This window comes from Puntigrus tetrazona, chromosome 1 (genome assembly GCF_018831695.1).
Source record: "Puntigrus tetrazona isolate hp1 chromosome 1, ASM1883169v1, whole genome shotgun sequence".
Taxonomy (NCBI): Eukaryota; Metazoa; Chordata; class Actinopteri; order Cypriniformes; family Cyprinidae; genus Puntigrus; species Puntigrus tetrazona.
Window position 1 is genome coordinate 11,274,016 of NC_056699.1, and position 20,098 is coordinate 11,294,113.

The 20,098-nt window shown below is 38.4% G+C and overlaps 1 protein-coding gene across 3 annotated transcripts in view; it reads right to left on the reverse strand.

The window, feature by feature from the left end:
- The window catches only part of klhl5 (kelch-like family member 5), a 51,018-nt gene extending 31,985 nt beyond the window's left edge, over nt 1–19,033 (reverse strand). Inside the window, exon 1 of one of the 3 annotated variants that reach the window (XM_043240909.1) lies at nt 18,834–19,033. Coding sequence is in view for 1 of the 3 variants with exons in the window: in XM_043240903.1 (XP_043096838.1) it covers nt 2,311–2,867 (557 nt within the window). In the remaining 2 variants the exon portion in view is untranslated. Of the gene's footprint in view, nt 1–2,310; nt 3,018–18,529; nt 18,697–18,833 lie in introns of those variants that run through there. The other 2 variants (XM_043240917.1, XM_043240903.1) reach the window with 2 other exon arrangements.
- Nucleotides 19,034–20,098: the final 1,065 nt, after the last annotated feature.

Here is a 20,098-nt window from a genome sequence, read left to right on the forward strand (position 1 = left end):
TGGAGTCACACTTGAATCCTCAAATAGTCACTACCTATTTGTGCTTCAACTATAACAAACCTTGTGTTTGAAATAACAAAGAGATGGCGGTCAAAGTATAAGGAGGGATGTTTTATGGGGTACTTTTGGAGGACAAAAAATAAATCATTTTGTGTTCTGCATGTCTCTGTAATTTTTTACAAGAAAGTATTATTTCAGCTTTTATTGCGTGTTTAAATGAAAGTGCTGCTTGCCATTTATTTGCATTTGCTTGTGAAATTGACATGCATGTGAGTGCAATTTTTTCCTGTATAAAAGTGTAAAAGTGTTCTCGCGGTTCTGAGAATCAGCTTTTTACAAGTGTGTGTGTGTGTGTGTGTTTGTGCAGTTGTCTCTTCCCCGTATGAACTGAGGAGCAATAGGTTGAATCTACCGTCTCCAAGGTGATGAGTGACTAAGTGCCTTTCAGAGCTTCACCACACTGACAGACCCACATCCTTTGCTCTTTCATACAAAAAATCTCTAGTAAACATACCCACTCACTCACGCAGGCTAGTACCAGAGTATGAAGTCTACAGCACAATCATACAAGAAACACTGCCCCTGACACGTATTTATGGGCCATTACTAAGTGTCAGGCATAAAATGTGTCATCAAGCCCAAGAATGTGAATCAGATCAGGAAGCCAGACACAATGTACACTACACGGTCTCTTTTCAATCACATAAAGACTGCACTGTAAGGTTCTGCAATCCCATAAAGCCTTGCAACACCTCACAAGTCTGTTTTCTGTTTTCATCTATCAAATTCTCACATAAAAGACTCACAGCTGTTCATCACACTAAAGATCTGTGAAGGAAAATTACGCACAGTTTATGTACATATCACTTCCTCGCTGAGGCAAAAGTGTTTAGTGGAAGTTACATCATAATCGCTCTACTACACGTACAGCAAGTGAGCTAATGCATCAAAGGTAAGATAATGGCTTTTCATGTCGTAATGATGCAACAAAAGCAGCGCGGTTTAAAATCTCTCTGTCACGCATTGTCAGTTCACCAAAAATAGCAAAATACTGTCACTGTTTCTGAACTCTTATGTTGCTCCAAAACATACTTTCTTCGGTGGAATACAAACTGAAAAATTCTGAACAATGTCTTTTTGATCGACTTACTGTTATGAAGAAGATACAGGACAATGTTTTTAAACATAGGGTTCATCAGATATTAAAACCACCCTCTATGTATCACAAGTGCCAAACAATGAGATATATGCAATAATCTATGAAACATATGATCAATTATGTCAATTTAACTTCATAAACCAGAGGTGTGACCAGAACCGGCACCATTTGCTTTTTCACTATTTCAAATAATAATTTTAGCAAACACAAGCTCGTCACATTTTCCTGCAATGTAACATACATTTTTATAATTTTTGTACAAATATTCCACGGTGGCCTAGGTAGCTGACTTGTTGCCTCGCTGACTTTTGAGGCCATAACTTTGCGGACAGCGTTTTTGCACGAAGGCAGAACCTCGTGAAACTGATTTCAGACAGGCTTCTGAGGCAGCGTAATGGTTTAATGATCTACAACCAAATAGAACAAGTTTTGATGATAATTAAATGCATTTTTGTCTACTATAAGACTAATTTATCGCTAGAAAAAACTTCGTACATAAATATACATTTACACACAAACTATCAGATGCCATCTTTCAATTTTAATGTACAGGATTGTGGGACATCTATGCTGCCTTCAAAATTCAATCAGAAGAAGGGATCTCCAAAAGAATATCTATTCGGCCGTGCCTTGCTGCCTTCCCGCCTCAGAGCTTTCAGACACAGCAAATGTAATTTCTTAAATAATATGAGACCATAAAACCTTCATGCATAATCATTCTAAAAAAAAATACTGTATCGGCTTCCCCAAAAAAATCATACCAACTACCAAGGTATTTTGTGTAAATTAACAATAATTCCACATTTAACATACTAAAATAAATGTACTAACAGAAAATTGTAATGCAATCCACATTAATGGAAGAAAAAAAAATGCAAGCATGCTGTTGTCTATTAGAAGCGTTTCAAAGTTAAAAATCTACCTAATAAAAGGCAATATTTGTTTTTGTCTTTCAGTTAATTATTTGACTATACAATATGCACTATTTATCACACAGAGAGAGTGCGAGGAAACAAAAGGGAGGGCTCGTGGTAACATAGTTTTATCTTAATAGAAAACAGCTGGCGATGCATCTGTTGTGAAGTGGTACCAGCTCAGTACAAGCGCCCTGCTGTGCTCGACTGGAACCACACCAGTGATGCTTTCCATACCTGCACGAGCTGGAGTCAGACTCCACGTTATTATTGTTCTCCTCGTCTCCGGGGGCAGGGGCGTCTTTTACACGCGTGGACTGCTGCTGCTTCTGCTTCTGCTGCTGCTGCTGCTGCAGGAGCGGCTCCAGGCTCTCGCTGGAGCGCGAGTGAGCCGGGAAGACCCAAGGCGCTGGCGGGGAGCTCCGGCACTCCTGCTGGCTCATGGACCGAGGACACGCGGAGGCACTAACTACCACCGCTGCCGCCGCTGAGTGCCCGCTATTCGGACCCGAATCTCCAAACTTTCGATTGTTGTTTATGTTGGAGGAAGAGTTGCCGTTACTCGAACTGGCACCGGCGGCGGCGTTGGAGTTACTGCAGCCGCCGAGGGAGGGCTGATCACCGCCGGATGAGGAGCCTCCGGTCCCCCGGCTGCTTCCACCGCTGCTGCTGCTGCTGAAGAGGTCTCCCGAAGGCTGGTTACCGGGAGAAGGAGGAGATGTGGGGTGGCTGAACCATCGCCAGCGGATGCGCAAGATCTGTTTCACGTCAAAGTCTTTCCTGGGATTCGACATTCCCGAGACTCCGGTAGCGGGAGACGCGGGGACCGAACGACGAGCCTCGTGATCCGTGATTGTCTTGGTAACGGAGCACGCGTGCACTGCTGGCGAAGATCACGGAGACGACGTGTAGAGTGAGACCGAGTACGGAGGGGGAGAAGGAAATACACCTCTCTCTCTCTCTCTCTCTCTCTCTCTCTCTCTCTCTCTCTCTCTCTCTCTCTCTCTCTCTCAGTCTCTCTCTCTCTCTCACTCACTCACACACAGAGAGTCAAACACATACTCGGCGAGGTAAAACCTCTCATTAAATTTTTCAATAACCTGCATGCATGAACAAAAAAACAAAACTCAAGCGAACATCTGTCAACCAAATGCCAAATCAATGAACCCTACTGAGAAGACTAGCTTATTGTATTAATATAAGATCATTATACACGTCTTCAGAAAATTACATCTGGAGTAGTCAAACAGGTTATGAAGAATCAGGGGCTGCCTCCAAAATCGCATGGGCTACCCCCTGAGTGGGTTCCTTTTTCTTGGGTATGTGCTTCGTTAGTGTTTATAAAAGGTACGTTCTCTACAGTGAAGTATTAATTCACGTTTGTCGCGTTGTCACGTGACCTACCATCACAGTTGCTTCAGGGCTATTTACAAATCGTCTCCAGTGGCCTCATGGGATAGTAAAGTGTCCACTGAATGTGCACTTTGAAATCTCCCCCCGGAAAGAGTAGGCCATTTACGCTTCCGTTTTATTAATATTGCAAAGTAATATTTGTTGTGCTTTCTTTCGCTGTTTTTCAGCTGCTACAAATGAGACCTGCATATTCGAATAAAGTTTGATATATAACCGACGATGTAAACACTGTTTAATTGTACATCTGTATATAGACACGCTGTGGGTAATTCATTAGGTCCTCCTCTATTTAAAAACAGAAAGCGAGCAGAGGAAATGATTATTTTAGCCTACATTGAGTGCTACCGTGACAACATACACCCACAGTCTTTTTGATGTAAACCTATAAAGCATCAGCAAAGATTCCACCATCATCACCCCCAGAATCTCAAGGCGACCTTTATATCATCGCACTTACCACTTACTAAAAATTAGTACCATGATAAATACGGCAACTTGCCTTTTTTAGCACACACACCCCCCTCTCACATTTAGTGCCTGTTGATTTTTTGACCTTTTCTACTTAGAACTCACTTAATCAATAGAAACACAACCCAGAGCGCTCCGCACAATCGATAGCACACATTAAAGCTCAATATTTCATACACACGCATTTGTCAATACCACAACAGCGCACATCCACAAGAAACACAATGGACAAATAATGCAAAAGGTGAGGGAGAGAAATTAACGGCAGGAGAAATGAATGCGATCGAGAGAAACCGAGCTATAAAGTGCGAGGTCGATAGATTTTTGTTTCATTTTAGCAGACATCAATGCAAAAGTAGACGTCCAACTGCCACATATATTCCATAAACGACCCACAAAATACGGAGAGGAAACAGAAAAAGAAATTTAACAGAGAGAGAGAGGAAGGGAGGAGTTCTGGTTCTATAGCTTAAGTATTCCCATGGCCACAAACCTGCCTTTAATTTATGTTCTGTGCAAGAGTGAATGTGATGCCAACCATGCATTGGCTATCTGCAGTTTGTGAGACAGAAAGGGTAAATCGTTCACAGTAGGATCAGTTGGGAGTTTGGTTTTAATTCAGGCCATGCAAACCACAACAGAGAGCTGGAATTTCTGCCTGCTTTTGTAACATTATTCACAGATGTTGGCTCTAAGGGCACATAAAATAAACACAGCCAGACCCACGTGCCCCGGGTGCCACTGACAAGCAGCGCAACATCAGTAAACTAGCAGAGCGGAGACCAGGATTCTTTCATTTTATCATTATGGACCAGAAAATCACTGGTTCTGAGCTGAATCATTTTCATCAGGGCAACCAAATGCAAACCACATAATGCAAAGGAGGCAGATTTTAGAGTATCATATCCATAATGCTTACCAAATATAGCTTTTGCCTGAAATAAGTGCTCTGCCTGAAAAAATCTGCAGGGTATAGGAATAGTTCCCCTAAAAAATAAAATAAAATGAAAAAAAAAATCAGTCATCATCTATCATTATTTACTAATTTGTCCTGAATTTGTTTGGAATTATTTTTTAGGACACATTATATGTTTTGGAGAATATTCACATTGATGTTTTCTATTCAAGGAACACTTCCCTTTTTTTGAAAATAGGCTCATTCTCCAAATCCGAGATAAAAAGTTGAGTTTTACCACTTTTGAATCTATTCAGCCGATCTCCTCAAATTTTCATTTTTCGTCGGTCTTAGTACACAATTCAACTACAGAAGAGTCAAGTTTTACATAGGAAAAATATTAAAACTCTTTGGACGGGAGAAAAGCTGAATGGATTTAAAAACACTAAAACTCAACTTTTTAACTCTGGAGAATAAAACGTGGAGCGTTCCTTTAAAGCATGGTCTGAGAAGCAACACTATAACATTTATTTAAGCAACTTTCCATGTTTAAGAGCTGTTGTGTGAGCAACAACATTGTGTATTTCTCTGATCATTTAATCTATTTAAAGTTCCCCCTTTCTTTACCGCTTTTGGAGAAATCTACTCAATTCATTAGGAATCCATGTGATCTAAGGGACAAAATATTCTCACATAGATTTTTTAATTTAGTATTTTTTTTTTATCTGATTTTGCTCATTTCTTTGTCTGTGTGAGCTACGCTTCATACATCACTACACTATTGACAGTATGTTTTATGTCCACTAAATGACGTCAAAATATTCCTACAAATGACTGAATTTTCACAATTATGCTCAAACTCACATTCAGATCCATCCAACCAACCAAAATGTACAGAGCAAAGTCCCCCAACCCCCCGCATTTTGTTCTTTAACAATAATGAATTTCATTAGGTCACAGTTCAGAAGAAAGATTTGTCACTGTTTCTGTTTCATCAGAATCCCAAATCATTGAAGGACAACGCAAGATGTAAGAAACAATACACAAGTGACTGTAGGTGCTAAGAAAAATACATTTTTATTTGCAAAAAGTCACAAAAACTACTTTTACTGTGTTTTTTTAATTGATATTCTTCAAAACATATTCTTTTGTTTTCCACGGAAGACAGTTAAAGGGATTTACTCCAACATTAGAGTAACATAAATGATGACAGAATCTTAATTTTTGGGTGAACTGTCACTTTAAAGGAATGTATTTGTGACAGTTGTGTACGTGGGAGGAGATTAACACAAGGAGGAACTTAGTGCCGTCGCCGAGTGCTTTGTTCCCTGACAGCAATGCTGCATTCCTGTCAGCTGGAAAGGAGACTGCAGTGAGTGAAAACACAGGTCTCAGGTCAGCAGTTGTACTAGTTTCTGAGAGAGAGTCAGTGGTGACCCTGTGATGGTCAAAGCTTTATTTCACACTGATTCAGGTCTGGAGAAATCACATCTGACAGCAGTGTTAACCTCTATATGTGTGATAATAAATACACTCACACACACACACACACTCACAGACACACTGCTGTCACAAAGCTTTATGGCTACACGAAACATCACTGAATGATGGGAAGGATGATTAAGCAATTTATTCTTTATGGCCCGTACTTATTTTCTCAAGGTTACTCCAATCCTTCTCTCTTTCTCTCCCTCTCTTTCTTCCCGCCCCTTAATTTCATCTTTCATCATCCGTGCATGTAAATCAAAACTCTCCGGCAAATATATCACAAAAACTGGCACATAGAGGAGATGCTGGACAGACTAATTAAACTATCGCATGACTCAGCATTTCTTGTGGCGTAAAAAGAAGCATTACTGTACTACAAACCTGCACACATGCAACATCCACAAGTGAGATACCGCATGTATGTTTTCAACATGAACTATGGATATTACTATGAAACTATGAAAATTCATCCGAATATAGGCCAATGCTTTTGTGTTCCACAAAAGAAAGCCATACAGGTTTTTGGCATACATAATCCTTGCCACGCATAGGTTTAATATAATGTTATATTAAATATATTCAGTGTGATCCAATAGTAAAAAATTTAATGTTTCGTCAATAAAATATAAAAAAGAAATACGGTTTTCTGCCATGGTTTAAAAACAACTGCACCAGAAAACCAATATTACATTTTTCAAAGAAAAAAAAAATTGTGTCCATCCTATGTGAGAAAAACTAAATCAATCACTTAATTTTTAAACATTGCTTTCATAATTTGTCCAATAGAGGGTTAAACGTGTGTGTGTGTGTGTGTATGTGAGGAACAGACAATCAGTCCTTTTTTGTCTTTCACCACACACACACACACACACACACACACTCAAACCACTATAATGTCAGCTCTCTCATAAGGTTATGCTATGATACAGATTCCACTCTTCAGTTCGGCTACATCCATCACTGAAACACACACACACAAACAACACCTACTACATTTCACATACCATGTAATCTCATGCCTGAAACCCAAAACTGAACTGGGCTGAGAGGTTAGATGTCTCATTGCTTTGATTCATGTCTGCAACAGTCGTGGGAGGAAATATGTTTCATTCCTTAAAGAGAAGAAAAAAAACGACACACATCTGACACACATTTCCTTGAAACTATGGGTGTTTAGTCATACAACATTATGCACACAGTATGATGACAGTGTGTGCACATATACGTGCAAACATCTTACTATTCAGAGTGTGTTCATTTCTAAATAGCATTCTTCCTGCTCTGGTGCATTCACATTTCCTCTGCTGCCACTGGATGAAATTATAGGACAGATCTGGACGTACACACACACACACACACACACACACACACACCATGCATTCACTCCAAACTCATCAGCCAAAATATCACCAGGACCATTTTGCACATAGCAATGACATTTTCATCTTCTGCTCAGCCTTCCTTTTACTGATTCTCATATTGGTCTTCCTTCAAGCTGAAGCAGTGTGGAAATTGAATGCAGATAGAGGTGATGCGGGCCGAGCCAGCAGGGTTTAGATGTCAGAGGAGATGGACGGAGGAATGGATTTAAAACAGAAGAATTTCCTACTGAAATAAACCATTGCAGGCATGTGGTTAAGAGACTGAACACATCTGGCTTGCAGAACATCTCCAGAAATGATCCCTCTTCTTTATACTGAAGATCCTGTTGTAACTCAAGCCCAGGATAGACATTTAAAGAAGTGTGTATATGTCCATGACAGTCCAAATATTAAACCTTACATACCACTGAAAAAAATTAAAGTACATTAATATGATTTCTTGAATAAGAGCCCTGGGAATTCCTTTTTTGTTCTGGTCATATACCATGATAAAAAATATACAATTCTGTGGTATTACAGTATCATGAAAATACTTTTTTTGGACATGTTCAATAATCTTAACATGGTTGACAAATACCACAATAATACCATATTCCTACACTAGGGGTCACATCTTTGAGAGAAGGCAAATCAAGTAGTGTGTGCAGAATTTGCATAGCGGGCCACGCCCCGGATATCTGGGTATAAATAGGCTAGCTTAGCTAGCTTGCCCACAAAGTGCCTCCACCTAGCAGGGCCACCCAAGACTCCTGCCAAGGACTGTAAATTCTCTTCCGCACTAAGGCTTACACAACTTCTGCACAAGCTGTGTCCATCCTGCACACTATAGCTGCAGGCCATAGGCAGTCAAAGAACTGCAAAGGGTGGTCCTAACCGAGAGGTGTTGCAGGAACTGTGCTCGATGACTGACTATGCCCTCCAGGTTACAAAAGTCATGATGCAGGCTCGATGTCCACATAACTGAACCAGGAGTACCTCACTTTCTTGACAGTTTGGTCCCTTGGTGACATTGTGGAAGAAGCAACTTCAGTCTTGACCAGGTAGATTTAAGATTCTCCTGCGATGGTAAATCCCATTATGCAGTCCAGAACCATACCATACCATACCATCTTCTTCCTCTTATCTGGGGCTGGGTCGCGGGGGCAACAGTCTAAGTAGGGACGTTCAGATTTCCCTCTCCCCAGACACTTCCTCCAGCTCTTCCGGGGGAAGAGGTCCTAGGTCTTTCCCAGGGGTCTCCTCCAGTTGGGACATGCCCGGAACACCACCTCAGCTGACCTCTCTCAATGTGGAGGAGCAGTGAGTCTACTCCAAGCTCCTCATCTCTAAGGGAGCACCCAGCCACCCTGCAGAGGAAACACATTTTGGACGGCTGTATTTAAATGTTTATATAAAAAAAATAACTGAAACAACTGTAGCTTCATTAAGTATAATGTAAACAGTTGTATAGCACAAATTAGACAATTTTACCATTCAATATTTTAGTGCCAACTGACTCATGTATATTTTATATAGAATATATATATATATATATATATATATATATATTCAAAATAATCAATATTGAATTGATTCTAATCAAATCACAAGCTTGTGAATGAGAATCAAATCGTGATATTTGTGTCAAAACCCAGGCCTGGTTCCTGCCACCCCTTTTAGGGATTAGGTGGTGACCTTACTATCCCCTTCCAGGAAGGGACGATCTAAGCGGTATTTCAGCTTTCTGAACAGCTCTTTATCTGCAGAAGAGGGGTGCTGTCTCCAAACAGAGGATCTCCCACTGAATTGTGGATGCAATCTTGGTGGCCTATCAATCCAGAGGTGTACCTTCAGAGGGCTCCCTCATTCAACCAGTGGCATGGCTGCCTCAGCAACCTTTGTGAATGGTTGGGCTATACCCAATACATTTGCAAGATTTTATAATCTGCTGATGGAACCAGTCTCTCCTAGAGTCTTGAACACCAGTTCTACTCAGGAGACTCTCAGGGTGTAGAGCTTATTTACAATGCCTCCCCCAATTGAAGGTTGTATATGGGCTCATTCAGTCCAGCTTTGGTTCCTTCTCATGAACTCTGTACTACCTTCCATCACTGAAGCACTTGACTTAGCAAAGTTCGGTGGAAGAACTCGCTGTTAGATTTCATTGATGTAAGCTCCCTTGAACCAAACTCTTTTTGGGTTACTTGGGTATTGGGTTACTTCATGCACCTGTACAACAATACCACAGTATTCCTGATATTCTTCATATTCAACCTGATAGTTAATAAAATTGGTTATTTTCTATATACATATTATCCATGACCACAGATTTTTAGCACATTACTATGTAAAAGTTTGGGGCATGTAACATTTATTTTCTGAAAGTCTCTTACAAAAATATACAGTATAAACTTATAATATAAACTTACAATATTGTGCAATACTATTACAATGTAAAATAAAATTTTCTTTGTGAATGTATTAAATATGTTATTTATTATGTATTTGTAATTTATTCCTGTGATGGGAAAGCTGAAGTCATTACTAATACAGTCCTCCATGTCACATCGTCCTTCAGAAATTATTCGAATATACTGACCTGAAAGGAACTCAAAAACATCACAGTTGAAAACAGCTGTGCTACTTAATATTTTTGTGGACAATGTCACACTTTTTCCAGAATTCTTTTATAAATATAAAGACATTTTAAATGTCACTTTTGATCAATTTAAGGCATTGTTATGACTCTAAAATGTATATGGTAGTGTATGGTAATGTCCTTAATTTCCTTAAACATGTACTATGGTATTTCAGTGCTATTCTTGGTATTCATAGACTATTCTATCTCAAAGTAAATATAATATAAATATAATATATAATATAATCTATTAATGCAGACAAGTTTCCATAGTAACATCATGATATGTGCACATGACATGTCTAGAGAGCCGTAATGTTATGGTATTTGAATACATTTATAGTATTCTATCTTGAAAAAAATATCAGCATGTAAAATAGTATAACCATCTAATACTATCAGACCTGTAACAACATGTTTATGTAAGGTGTGAACAGTGTAGTTGAGTGTACAAGTATGTGTGTGTGTGTGTGTTTGTGTGTGTGTCTGCAAGGAACATATGTTTCCTAGGAGACAGATTTGTCCTTGATGAGACATAATATTTCACAGCTAAAATTTTATGGTATTGATAAACCGTACACACAGCAGCAAAGCTAAAGACCCTGGAGGACCTTTCCATCACAGAAGGAATAAACAGACAGGTCTTAAACTACAATTGATACACAAGCTGGAAACCTCTAGACCCTGAAGACCTGGAGCGTCTTCGAGAGATTATAAAGCACACCCTGAATTGCTGAATTCCTACGATGACCCTCTCCTTCTAAGCATAAACAAATAAATAAATATTCCTGTCCCCAGCCTTACCTTACTACTGTAGAGTCAACCCCCACTCGCACACTTCTCTTTTACGAGTCTCCCGTAAGCTTATCGTTTAAAGATCATAAATAGTGCCACAGCCTCATGCTGTAAATAAATAGATCATTCAGTTTTTCTCTCTTCTAGCTGCCATGAGGGAAACACATGTGCACATACAGAAAAGCTAGAATGAGAACATTTACACCTGGGGTCTGACCTGCATACACACTGATGCATCACTATAATGTTGAGCATGAATGATGTGTGTGAGAGAGAAGAGAGACAAAGAGAGAGAGACAGTCAGGTAAGCGCTGACTTTGCAATTCAGTTTCTGTGCCCCTATCATTTGCCATTTTTTTCTTTATCTGTATGGCTGCAGATGATTTAATTCCATTCTTGTATTGCTATGATAATGGGATTACATGCTGTACATGCTGCCAAAAATACAATTTTGAAGGTTTTTAAATAAAAATAAAAAAAATCTTTATTTTCCTACAAGAATTAACTTTTTTATTATATAAACAGTAATACTGTGAAATATTATTTAAAATAATTTTCTGCGTTATTAATTGTTTATTATTTATCATATTTATAAGTACCAGACTGGGAGGAGGACTCATGAGTAATCGTGGGAAATAAACAGATGGGTGTGGTTCAATGTGGCAACAAGTAAGGAAACCAGGCAGGGTCTGTTCCATGAAACAAGTTTACCAAATAAGCCAGGCTTATTTGAGTTAGTCTGTCTTATTTTGAAACAAAATCTAACTGAACTAAACCTGGATCATTTAACTTGTTTCATGAAACAGGCCCTAGCAGGGAAACACAGGTTAAGAATAGATGGTATACAGAATAGTCTACTATGTACGTGCACATCAGTATAGTATAATTTTTGTCACACTTTACAACATTCATTTATTGTAAGGGGTAGGCGTAGCTGTTAATAAAATAGTTTTATTATAGATGGAACATTGTATTTATTGTTAGCCGCCAGTTTTAGCTGTAAAACTTCTAGCCACAACCGGAAACATGAAGGAAAAAAAACGAGTAAGACAGAGAGCAACAAGAGGCCCCGCACACAGAGACTCATTTAGCTGTGGATGTGACTGAGCTGGCATTCTGGGAGCCCAGACAATTTTATTTAAAAAAAAAAATTTAAATGGGTTAAAAAAATTTTTTTATTATTTTTATTTTTTGCCCACTATTTTTTTAAATGGGGCATGATATCTAAAAATCGAAAACCACGAGTTACACCTCTGCAGTTTAATTTCTGCAGCAAAACTGTAAATAGTATTTTGATGAAATAATGACGCTACGTCTCCACCCTAGTCAAACACTGCCACGTAACAGCAACAACAATAACACCGGCGGACTACGTGCTTGTGTTCATGCTGCAGAGGCCTATTAGCTTTACTAACTTTGTTGTTGTTGTGTTGGGTTTGTACACAGCTTAACACCCACAAAGATCGTTTGTCATCAAATGTTCAAAGCATCTGCTTTCAGATGCATATATGATGATACCAAGAGACAGAACAGGCTTTCTCATTAAACTAACTTAGGTTCATGAACTTCCTAAATTGTTTAATTAAAAAAATGATAACTTACTCAATTATGTAAGAATCTAGAACACAACAGATGTTAAGAGACCAATATCCAGAAACCCAAAATTAGCATAAGCTGACACTTCTAAACAGTGACTGATCACCAGCTCTGCTTGCAGTCAAGTTCACTTTCTTTATCTGTACATGTGTGACTTTAGAGACGTTTTTTCTCAAAAATCAATGGCCATAGTTGTAGTAAGTCATCTTTGACTTGCCCAAATTACTCACCTCAGTAAGACATACAGAGCTACAGTATTCTTATTAAGATTAAGGATAAATTTGCATGACATTTACCATAAAAACATGCACATTGTAGCATTTAATTTTTTCTTATATACGTCATTGAGCAATAGTATTCAGCTACTCAAGTATAATTAAGTACTTCAAACGCAGTCCTCTGATAAGAGTGTCAGCTGTGACTTCGCATGAGAAAAATTTATATTCATAAAGATATTACAGGTGCGCAGAAATAATCTGCTTGGCGACATAGTGCCACGGTGTCATTTAAAATCTGAAACAAGTCCTTCAACTCATTTTCATACTCTGTTCCCTCTTCGTATGTTCACATGCAGAACGCAGTGACACTATAAACGCACGTACTCAAGGTTCAAGATCAACATTTTATGGCGTGAGTTTGGCTTTCGTGACAGTACAACCATAATTTTGACAGTCACACTTGTGTAATACCAGCTCGACGACAAGATTAGGCAACATTTATTGGCAAACGAGAGGTAAAAAACTTCAACAGTGTACCAAAAACCCAAGTGTGTGTGTGTGTGTGTGTGTGTGTGCACGCACGTGTGGATGTGTAGACCGAGCCTTAGACCATCTGTGAGTCTGAGAAGCCAATTTTCCGCCCCTGGACCTTCACAACCAGCAAAGAGAGCGCTCTGCCAAGAAAAGAAAGATTTTAATGCCAAGAAAATCCCTTTCCTCTTTCAGTCTGCCATTCAGCCTCCATCTGCACTGACAGGAACTGGTGTGTTTAGACAGCTCCCTGCCATCTTTTATCATCTGTCCCTTGTCTGCGTTTCAGTCCACAATCCACTGAGAAGCGGCGATTAAGAAATTAACACACAAACCACAATATAACGATGTATGAGAGTAATTACTGAATGCTGCGAGCCTTTATTTATGTATATGTATAAGCAAATCGGGTTTGAAAATGAGTCAGTTCTAAAAGCATGCCATATGTTGGATGTGGTGCTGGAAAATGTCATTTATGGATAAAAGCCATGTAAAGCCATTTTGATGGAACATATGTTTTCATTTTATTTGTGGTCTTTTTGCCACGTTTATTCAGACAACAGTGGAGAATAGGATTCAAACACAAGCACTACAGCTCAGAAAGCACATAGATTTCTCTTATATTTTAGACATAGCACAGCACTTATCATAATCAACGGGCAAGAAAACTCGAGCATGCTCTTGGAAAGCATAGACTTTTTCTCAAAAATCAATATCCATAGTTGTGGTCATTCATCCTTGACGAATCCAAACGACTTGAGTCAGTAAAACATAAGATTAAGAATAGATTTACATCACAAATGTTTTTATTTATCGATATGACTATGGAATTTTCATTATTTAATATTATTATTAGTGCTGTCAAATGATTAATAGCGAATAATTACATTTAAAAAATTGTTTGTTTGTATATATAAATACACACACAACACATATTTTGAATATTTATATATAAATATATAAGCATAACTTTTTTTAAATATATACATTAATGTATTTATACATAAGTTACATACACACACACACACACTTATTTTAGATGTAAACAAACAAGACAGCACTAATAATCATCAAATAAAAACTTAACAATAAATTATTATTAAATAAAATAAGAACTATTACTTATTTAAATATTTAATTATAAAATTAAAAAAATAGTACTAGGTTTAGTAAACTAATAGAAAGATGATAATGTTGATGATGAAGATCATGATGATAATATTTTACAGTAAAACTATTTATTTAATGCTTTTATTTTTTTATTTGCTGATGACAGCTGTAATTAGCCACATCACGATTTCAGTTTTAATTCAAATAACCCTGAAGTCCTATGTACAAGCCAGATTGCTGACCACACAAGAACCAAAGCTCAAGAACCATCAAATACTTTTTGCCATCTTTCTAAATGATGTGTGGAAAAAAGTATAGGAAACTAAGAAAGCCAGCTAATACAAAAACAAATGATGCAAGCCAGATTCAGACCTCCAATGCCCGCATGAGAACCACAGGTCCATTTGTCCAAGAACATGTACTAACCACAAATACAGTTCTGAGAAAACCAATGTCTTTCTTTGCGCAACAATAATCAGGGCTGAATTTTTAGACTCCAATCTGACAAGGAAGAAATCCATAAATATATTTTATAAAAAAAAAAAAGCCACGGAGTCTCAGATTGCCCTGTGAAATACAGTCTGTGCGATACGAAGAAAGTCTATTGAGCAAATGTCGGCTGTATTGAACCACCTTTTTGATGACTGAACAAATGCAGTGGGCCAAACACACCAACATTCCTCCACAAAGGTCACCTTAAAGCCTGCTGAATTGATCAGAGAGAGAGAGAGAGAGAGAGAGAGAGAGAGAGAGAGAGAGAGAGAGAGAGAGAGAGAGAGAGAGAGAGAGAGAGAGAGAGAGAGAGAGAGAGAGAGAGAGAGAGAGAGAGAGAGAGAGAGAGAGAGAGAGAGAGAGAGAGAGAGAGAGAGAGAGAGAGAATAAATCTGACTCCAGAGGACAAAGTACATCCACTGCTGCAGTGACCCACTAAATAAAACCACTCAGGCAAATGATGTGCATGAGGTTAAAACTACATACAAACCGCTTTCAACTTCAAAGATGGAAGCTAAAGTTTGGGGAACAATGGCAAAAGCTATCCAAAATATTACCATGAAAGCTACAGTACGTATGAACAGGAAGCACTGAAACTGGCAATTTATGCCGAACAATAGCGCATACATTAGCCAGCGTTTTGTATGTAACACAGTGCAGAGCAGAGCCCGCTGGGACAGATTAGTCATGAGCTGTCATGGAGGAAAACAAGAACCATAATGGCTGCACATCTGTCCAGTGTTAGCGGCAGCCGTACTGGATCAGCAGGAAAGAAGTAGAGCAGGAGCCGTTAGTTACAAACTCTAACACATTCAGGACTTTCAGGTTCTCCAAAATATATACTGTATACTGCCACGACACAAGGACGCTTATGATCAAATAAACATTACTTCAGAAACTACATTTAAGAGATTAAGAAATAAATGCAGGCTTGGTGGTCATAAGAGACTTTCAAAAACATTACGAAAAATGTAAAGACCCCAAACATTTAAACACTGGGAAATTGTGATCGCATACTCGCGGTTCTTAGAAGCATTCAGCCTTTTTAACTTGAAGGTAATTTCAGTAACACAGTTTTTTAATTTTTATTTTAAATAAAGCATGCCGCGTAGACTTCAAATGCTTTTCAAATGCATGCACGTTTTCAATGCACATGTTCTACAAACACATTTCGCAATGATGTAATAATCCAGCAGTCCATCCTTTATATAGAACTTCCAAGGCTGAATTCACTTCAATCCATAATTCATCTGCTATGACTTATTAATGTCTCTTTTCACAGACAGACACAGTAAGAAATCAACAAATCCCAAGGAGCTCAGAGGATGACAGGAGAACAGTTTGAAAGATTAGATTACTATTAACACACGGATATAAATACGTGGACACCCGAATACTGCGCCCAAATGCTTGACATTTAATTTCAAAACCAATGGCAATAAAAAGAAATTCTTCCTTCCTTAACTGCCAGACCTTCCACTTCTCTGTAAAGGCTTTCCACTATATTGGAACATGGCAGCAGGGATTTGTTCCAATTCACACACAGTAAAGACAAGCACTGATGTTGGCTGATGGGCCTTGGCTTGCAGTCTGCATTCCAAATCATCCCAAAGGTGTTCAGAGAGGTCCAGCTCTGGGCTTTGTGTGGACTAGTCAAGGTTCTACTCCAGATTGAGAACACCGTGGATCTCTCCGTGCACAGGGGCATTGTCATGCTGGAACTCTTACCAAACTTTTGCCACAAGTTGGAATCACAGATTCTTTTTTTTGTCATTTGTAAAGGGTTCGATCCTTGAACTGTTAAAATGTGGAAGCAAGACATATCTTTCATAAACAAAAAAATCAACAAAAAAAAAACTTGTTCATGATCAACTAAACACGAGATCGACTGAATCTAATATTCAATACATGAAATTTTTTTTATATAAAGTTTGTACCCTGTTTATGCTCCAGAGATAAAAGATAAGTGTGACTAATTGCAAATTCTATAAATCAGTGAACAAATCTGAATTATTCTTTTTGGTGAACAGGTTATTTAGCTTAATGCCAGCATGCAACAAAGTTGCGATAATATTTTCTTCCCTGTTGTGATATATGAGTGAAACTCAAAAGTCTCTTTCAAAGCCTGTTAACCCTGTGGCCATTTGTAATGCTTCCAGACGACTATTCTGAACACCCATGCAAGTCCTACTTGAATGGGGAACTCCTGAATTCTTCAAATTAGCAAAAAACATTAACATTAAAATATGCTTATATTTCAGGTAAGACCAGTCAATGTGTAGTAGCAGAGCATGTAGCTGCAGTCGTACAAAGAACTTACGCCATCACATTGTTTATTGCATTCTCTTACATTGACAGGTGCACCATCCTGAAATAAGTCAAATCTTTGAGTGTGACGCAAAATAGTTTGCCTACGCAAGCTTTAGAGCATACAGCAGTACTTCATTATAACCGTGTCTTTAACAATCAACTCTGTTGCCTAGTGAGCATGCATCCCATCATCATTTAAACTTCCTTATCACAGTAAACATCCTCCACATTTCACGTCATTTACTTTCCTACCATATTTGAGAGAAAGTAAGTAGCATGTTGATCTACCAGTTGTGTACCTTTCAAGCCAAAAAGAAGAGCTCCTCTCATGTGTTAAAAGTTAATGACCACGTATCTTCATAAAAGCTTGCAACACTGGTGCAGATGAAATGTGGACAGCGCTAAATGAATATTTTTCATCAAACCTAAACTTAAACATCAGCCTCGCATATCGACAGGGAGAATGATCACTGCTCAAACAAGGGAAAAAATAAAAACAAATGCAAGGACATGCTGCACATCTCCATTCTTCTCGTTTCTCTGCTCTCTCTGTTCTATCTTTAGTGCTGGGTCATAGTCAGACACTAATTAAAAATACAAAGACATGCAGGGCTCTGGAAAGCTGTGCTTCTGTGGGTGTATCTGGTAGGGAATGCGAGCATCTATTTTCTTTTCCTCGGCTCCCTCTCGAAACAATCCACCTGAAGTCTGTCCACAGAGACCCTGAACGTATACACGAATTCTCAGTAACGAATAGACTTTTTACCTCTATTTATAACTAGAAAAACATTTCCCAAGAAATCCACAGCTTAACAAACAACATATTTGCCTCACGTCTTCGTGAATCAAAGGATTTAGATTAGCCTATACCAAAACAGATTATTCCAAAAAAAAAAAAAAAAAAAAGAAACATTTCTATAAAATTCGAAAATAGCTCAAATACAAAGCTGTTGTCGTTTCTATACTAAGTGAGCTCTACGCTCTATTGTGATAAATGAGTTTACCTGCTAATGTGAACCGAGCCTCTAGTTTACGATACATATGCAAATATGTATTTACCAATACAATGCCATACAATACTTACAGCACAATACTTTCCAAAGCACTTTCGTTTCCTGTTAAGTAGATCAATAAAACCCACCTCTCCGTACTTCCTTTGTCAGAACAGCCGGACCCAGCTGGAAATATTCATCGTGCATATGCAACAACTTTTTAGTTCGTTATGTATCGATTCTCTCTATCGAAACTACCGGCGCTCGCAGGCCAGTCTGAACCCCGTGCTTTCCTGCTGAATGAGACCGCATTTTATAAGCGTTTATGGGCTGATTCATTTCCCTTTTGCCGCATAACTGTCTGCGAACTTGTAGCCGCACGTACTTCTAAAGGGCTTCAGCTGTCAACCAAAATAACCCCACATCACAAGCGCGTCAAATGAGCTCTCTTACCTGGCGGGTTAATAGCTGCTCTTATCGCTTATTTCGGATGTAAATTGCACATTTAGTAGTTGAACAGAGCAGGGCTCTTTAAACTCTTGTTATAATCGCGTGATTCACTTTTGGATGAAAAGGCGTGGAGTAAAGACTAGCCCTGAAAGCCGTAGCAGTGCGTCTCTAACTACAATTTGCTCTTGAAGTATGCAAAACTATTTTAATTTTCGCTTTAAAACGTGGACTTTCACCTCACATAACTTTATTTAAAGGGGGCGTTGATTTATTTTGTGTGGGTTTACTCGTGATTGTGCACATTGATACAAAAGTTTGACTTTTTAAAAGTTGCACGTGTTATCGTGCGACAAAAATTATTCATAAATAATGTGGTGAGGGATCATGCACTGTTTAATCATACGCAACACAATAATTAATCTTTACACTTTTGGGGGGGTGAAAGGCAGTGTCTCCATCTAGAGGATGTCATGAAGATGGTTGTCCAGACTGTCTGAAATATAGGCGTTTCAAAGATTTTATTACTGTTAAAAAAAAACCAAAAAAACTCATTTCTCATGACAAGTCACATGCATAATGCATTCGTACTGTAGTTGCAGCAGTCGAGATCATTATGGGTGACAGAGGAAATATCATCACCCATCTATTTGAAAGTGAAGTGAAGCAAATGAGAAAACAAAAATCATGATCCATCATGAATTCATCACCCAGGTTTCTAATATAGGTCACAAGAGCTGAATGTAATATCACAGTGAGCAAGACATGCCAGCTCATAGTGTTTCACTGATTGTGTGAAACTTATGTCTGGCAGATTTGCAGACAGAAGCATCTGATTCTCTATTTGACAAAGGCTGAACAGCACAGTATGTTATTTCTACAACACGTAGTGTTTCCAGACATATATTGAATATTAAAGTTTTACATGCTCTGTTGGTTGTCAAGATCGTGATGGAAAAGCACTGGTTAAAAGCTATAGTATAGCTATAGTATATCTGCTACTTTTGCTGTGCACAAATGAAATATTAAATCCATTAGTTATTAGTTTAATTAATCTAAAGATGGTAAAGACATCATGCTGCAAAATCCTACAAAAATATGAAGTAGCACAACTGCTTTTAATACTGACAGTAATGAAATGTTTCTCAAGCAGTAATTTTGTGGAATAATTTTGATATTTAGAATTTAGAATATTTTTTCTAATTTAGAATTAGAATAAGTTCTTGTGAATAAGCGTCATGTGACACTGAAGATTTGAGTATGGCTGCTGA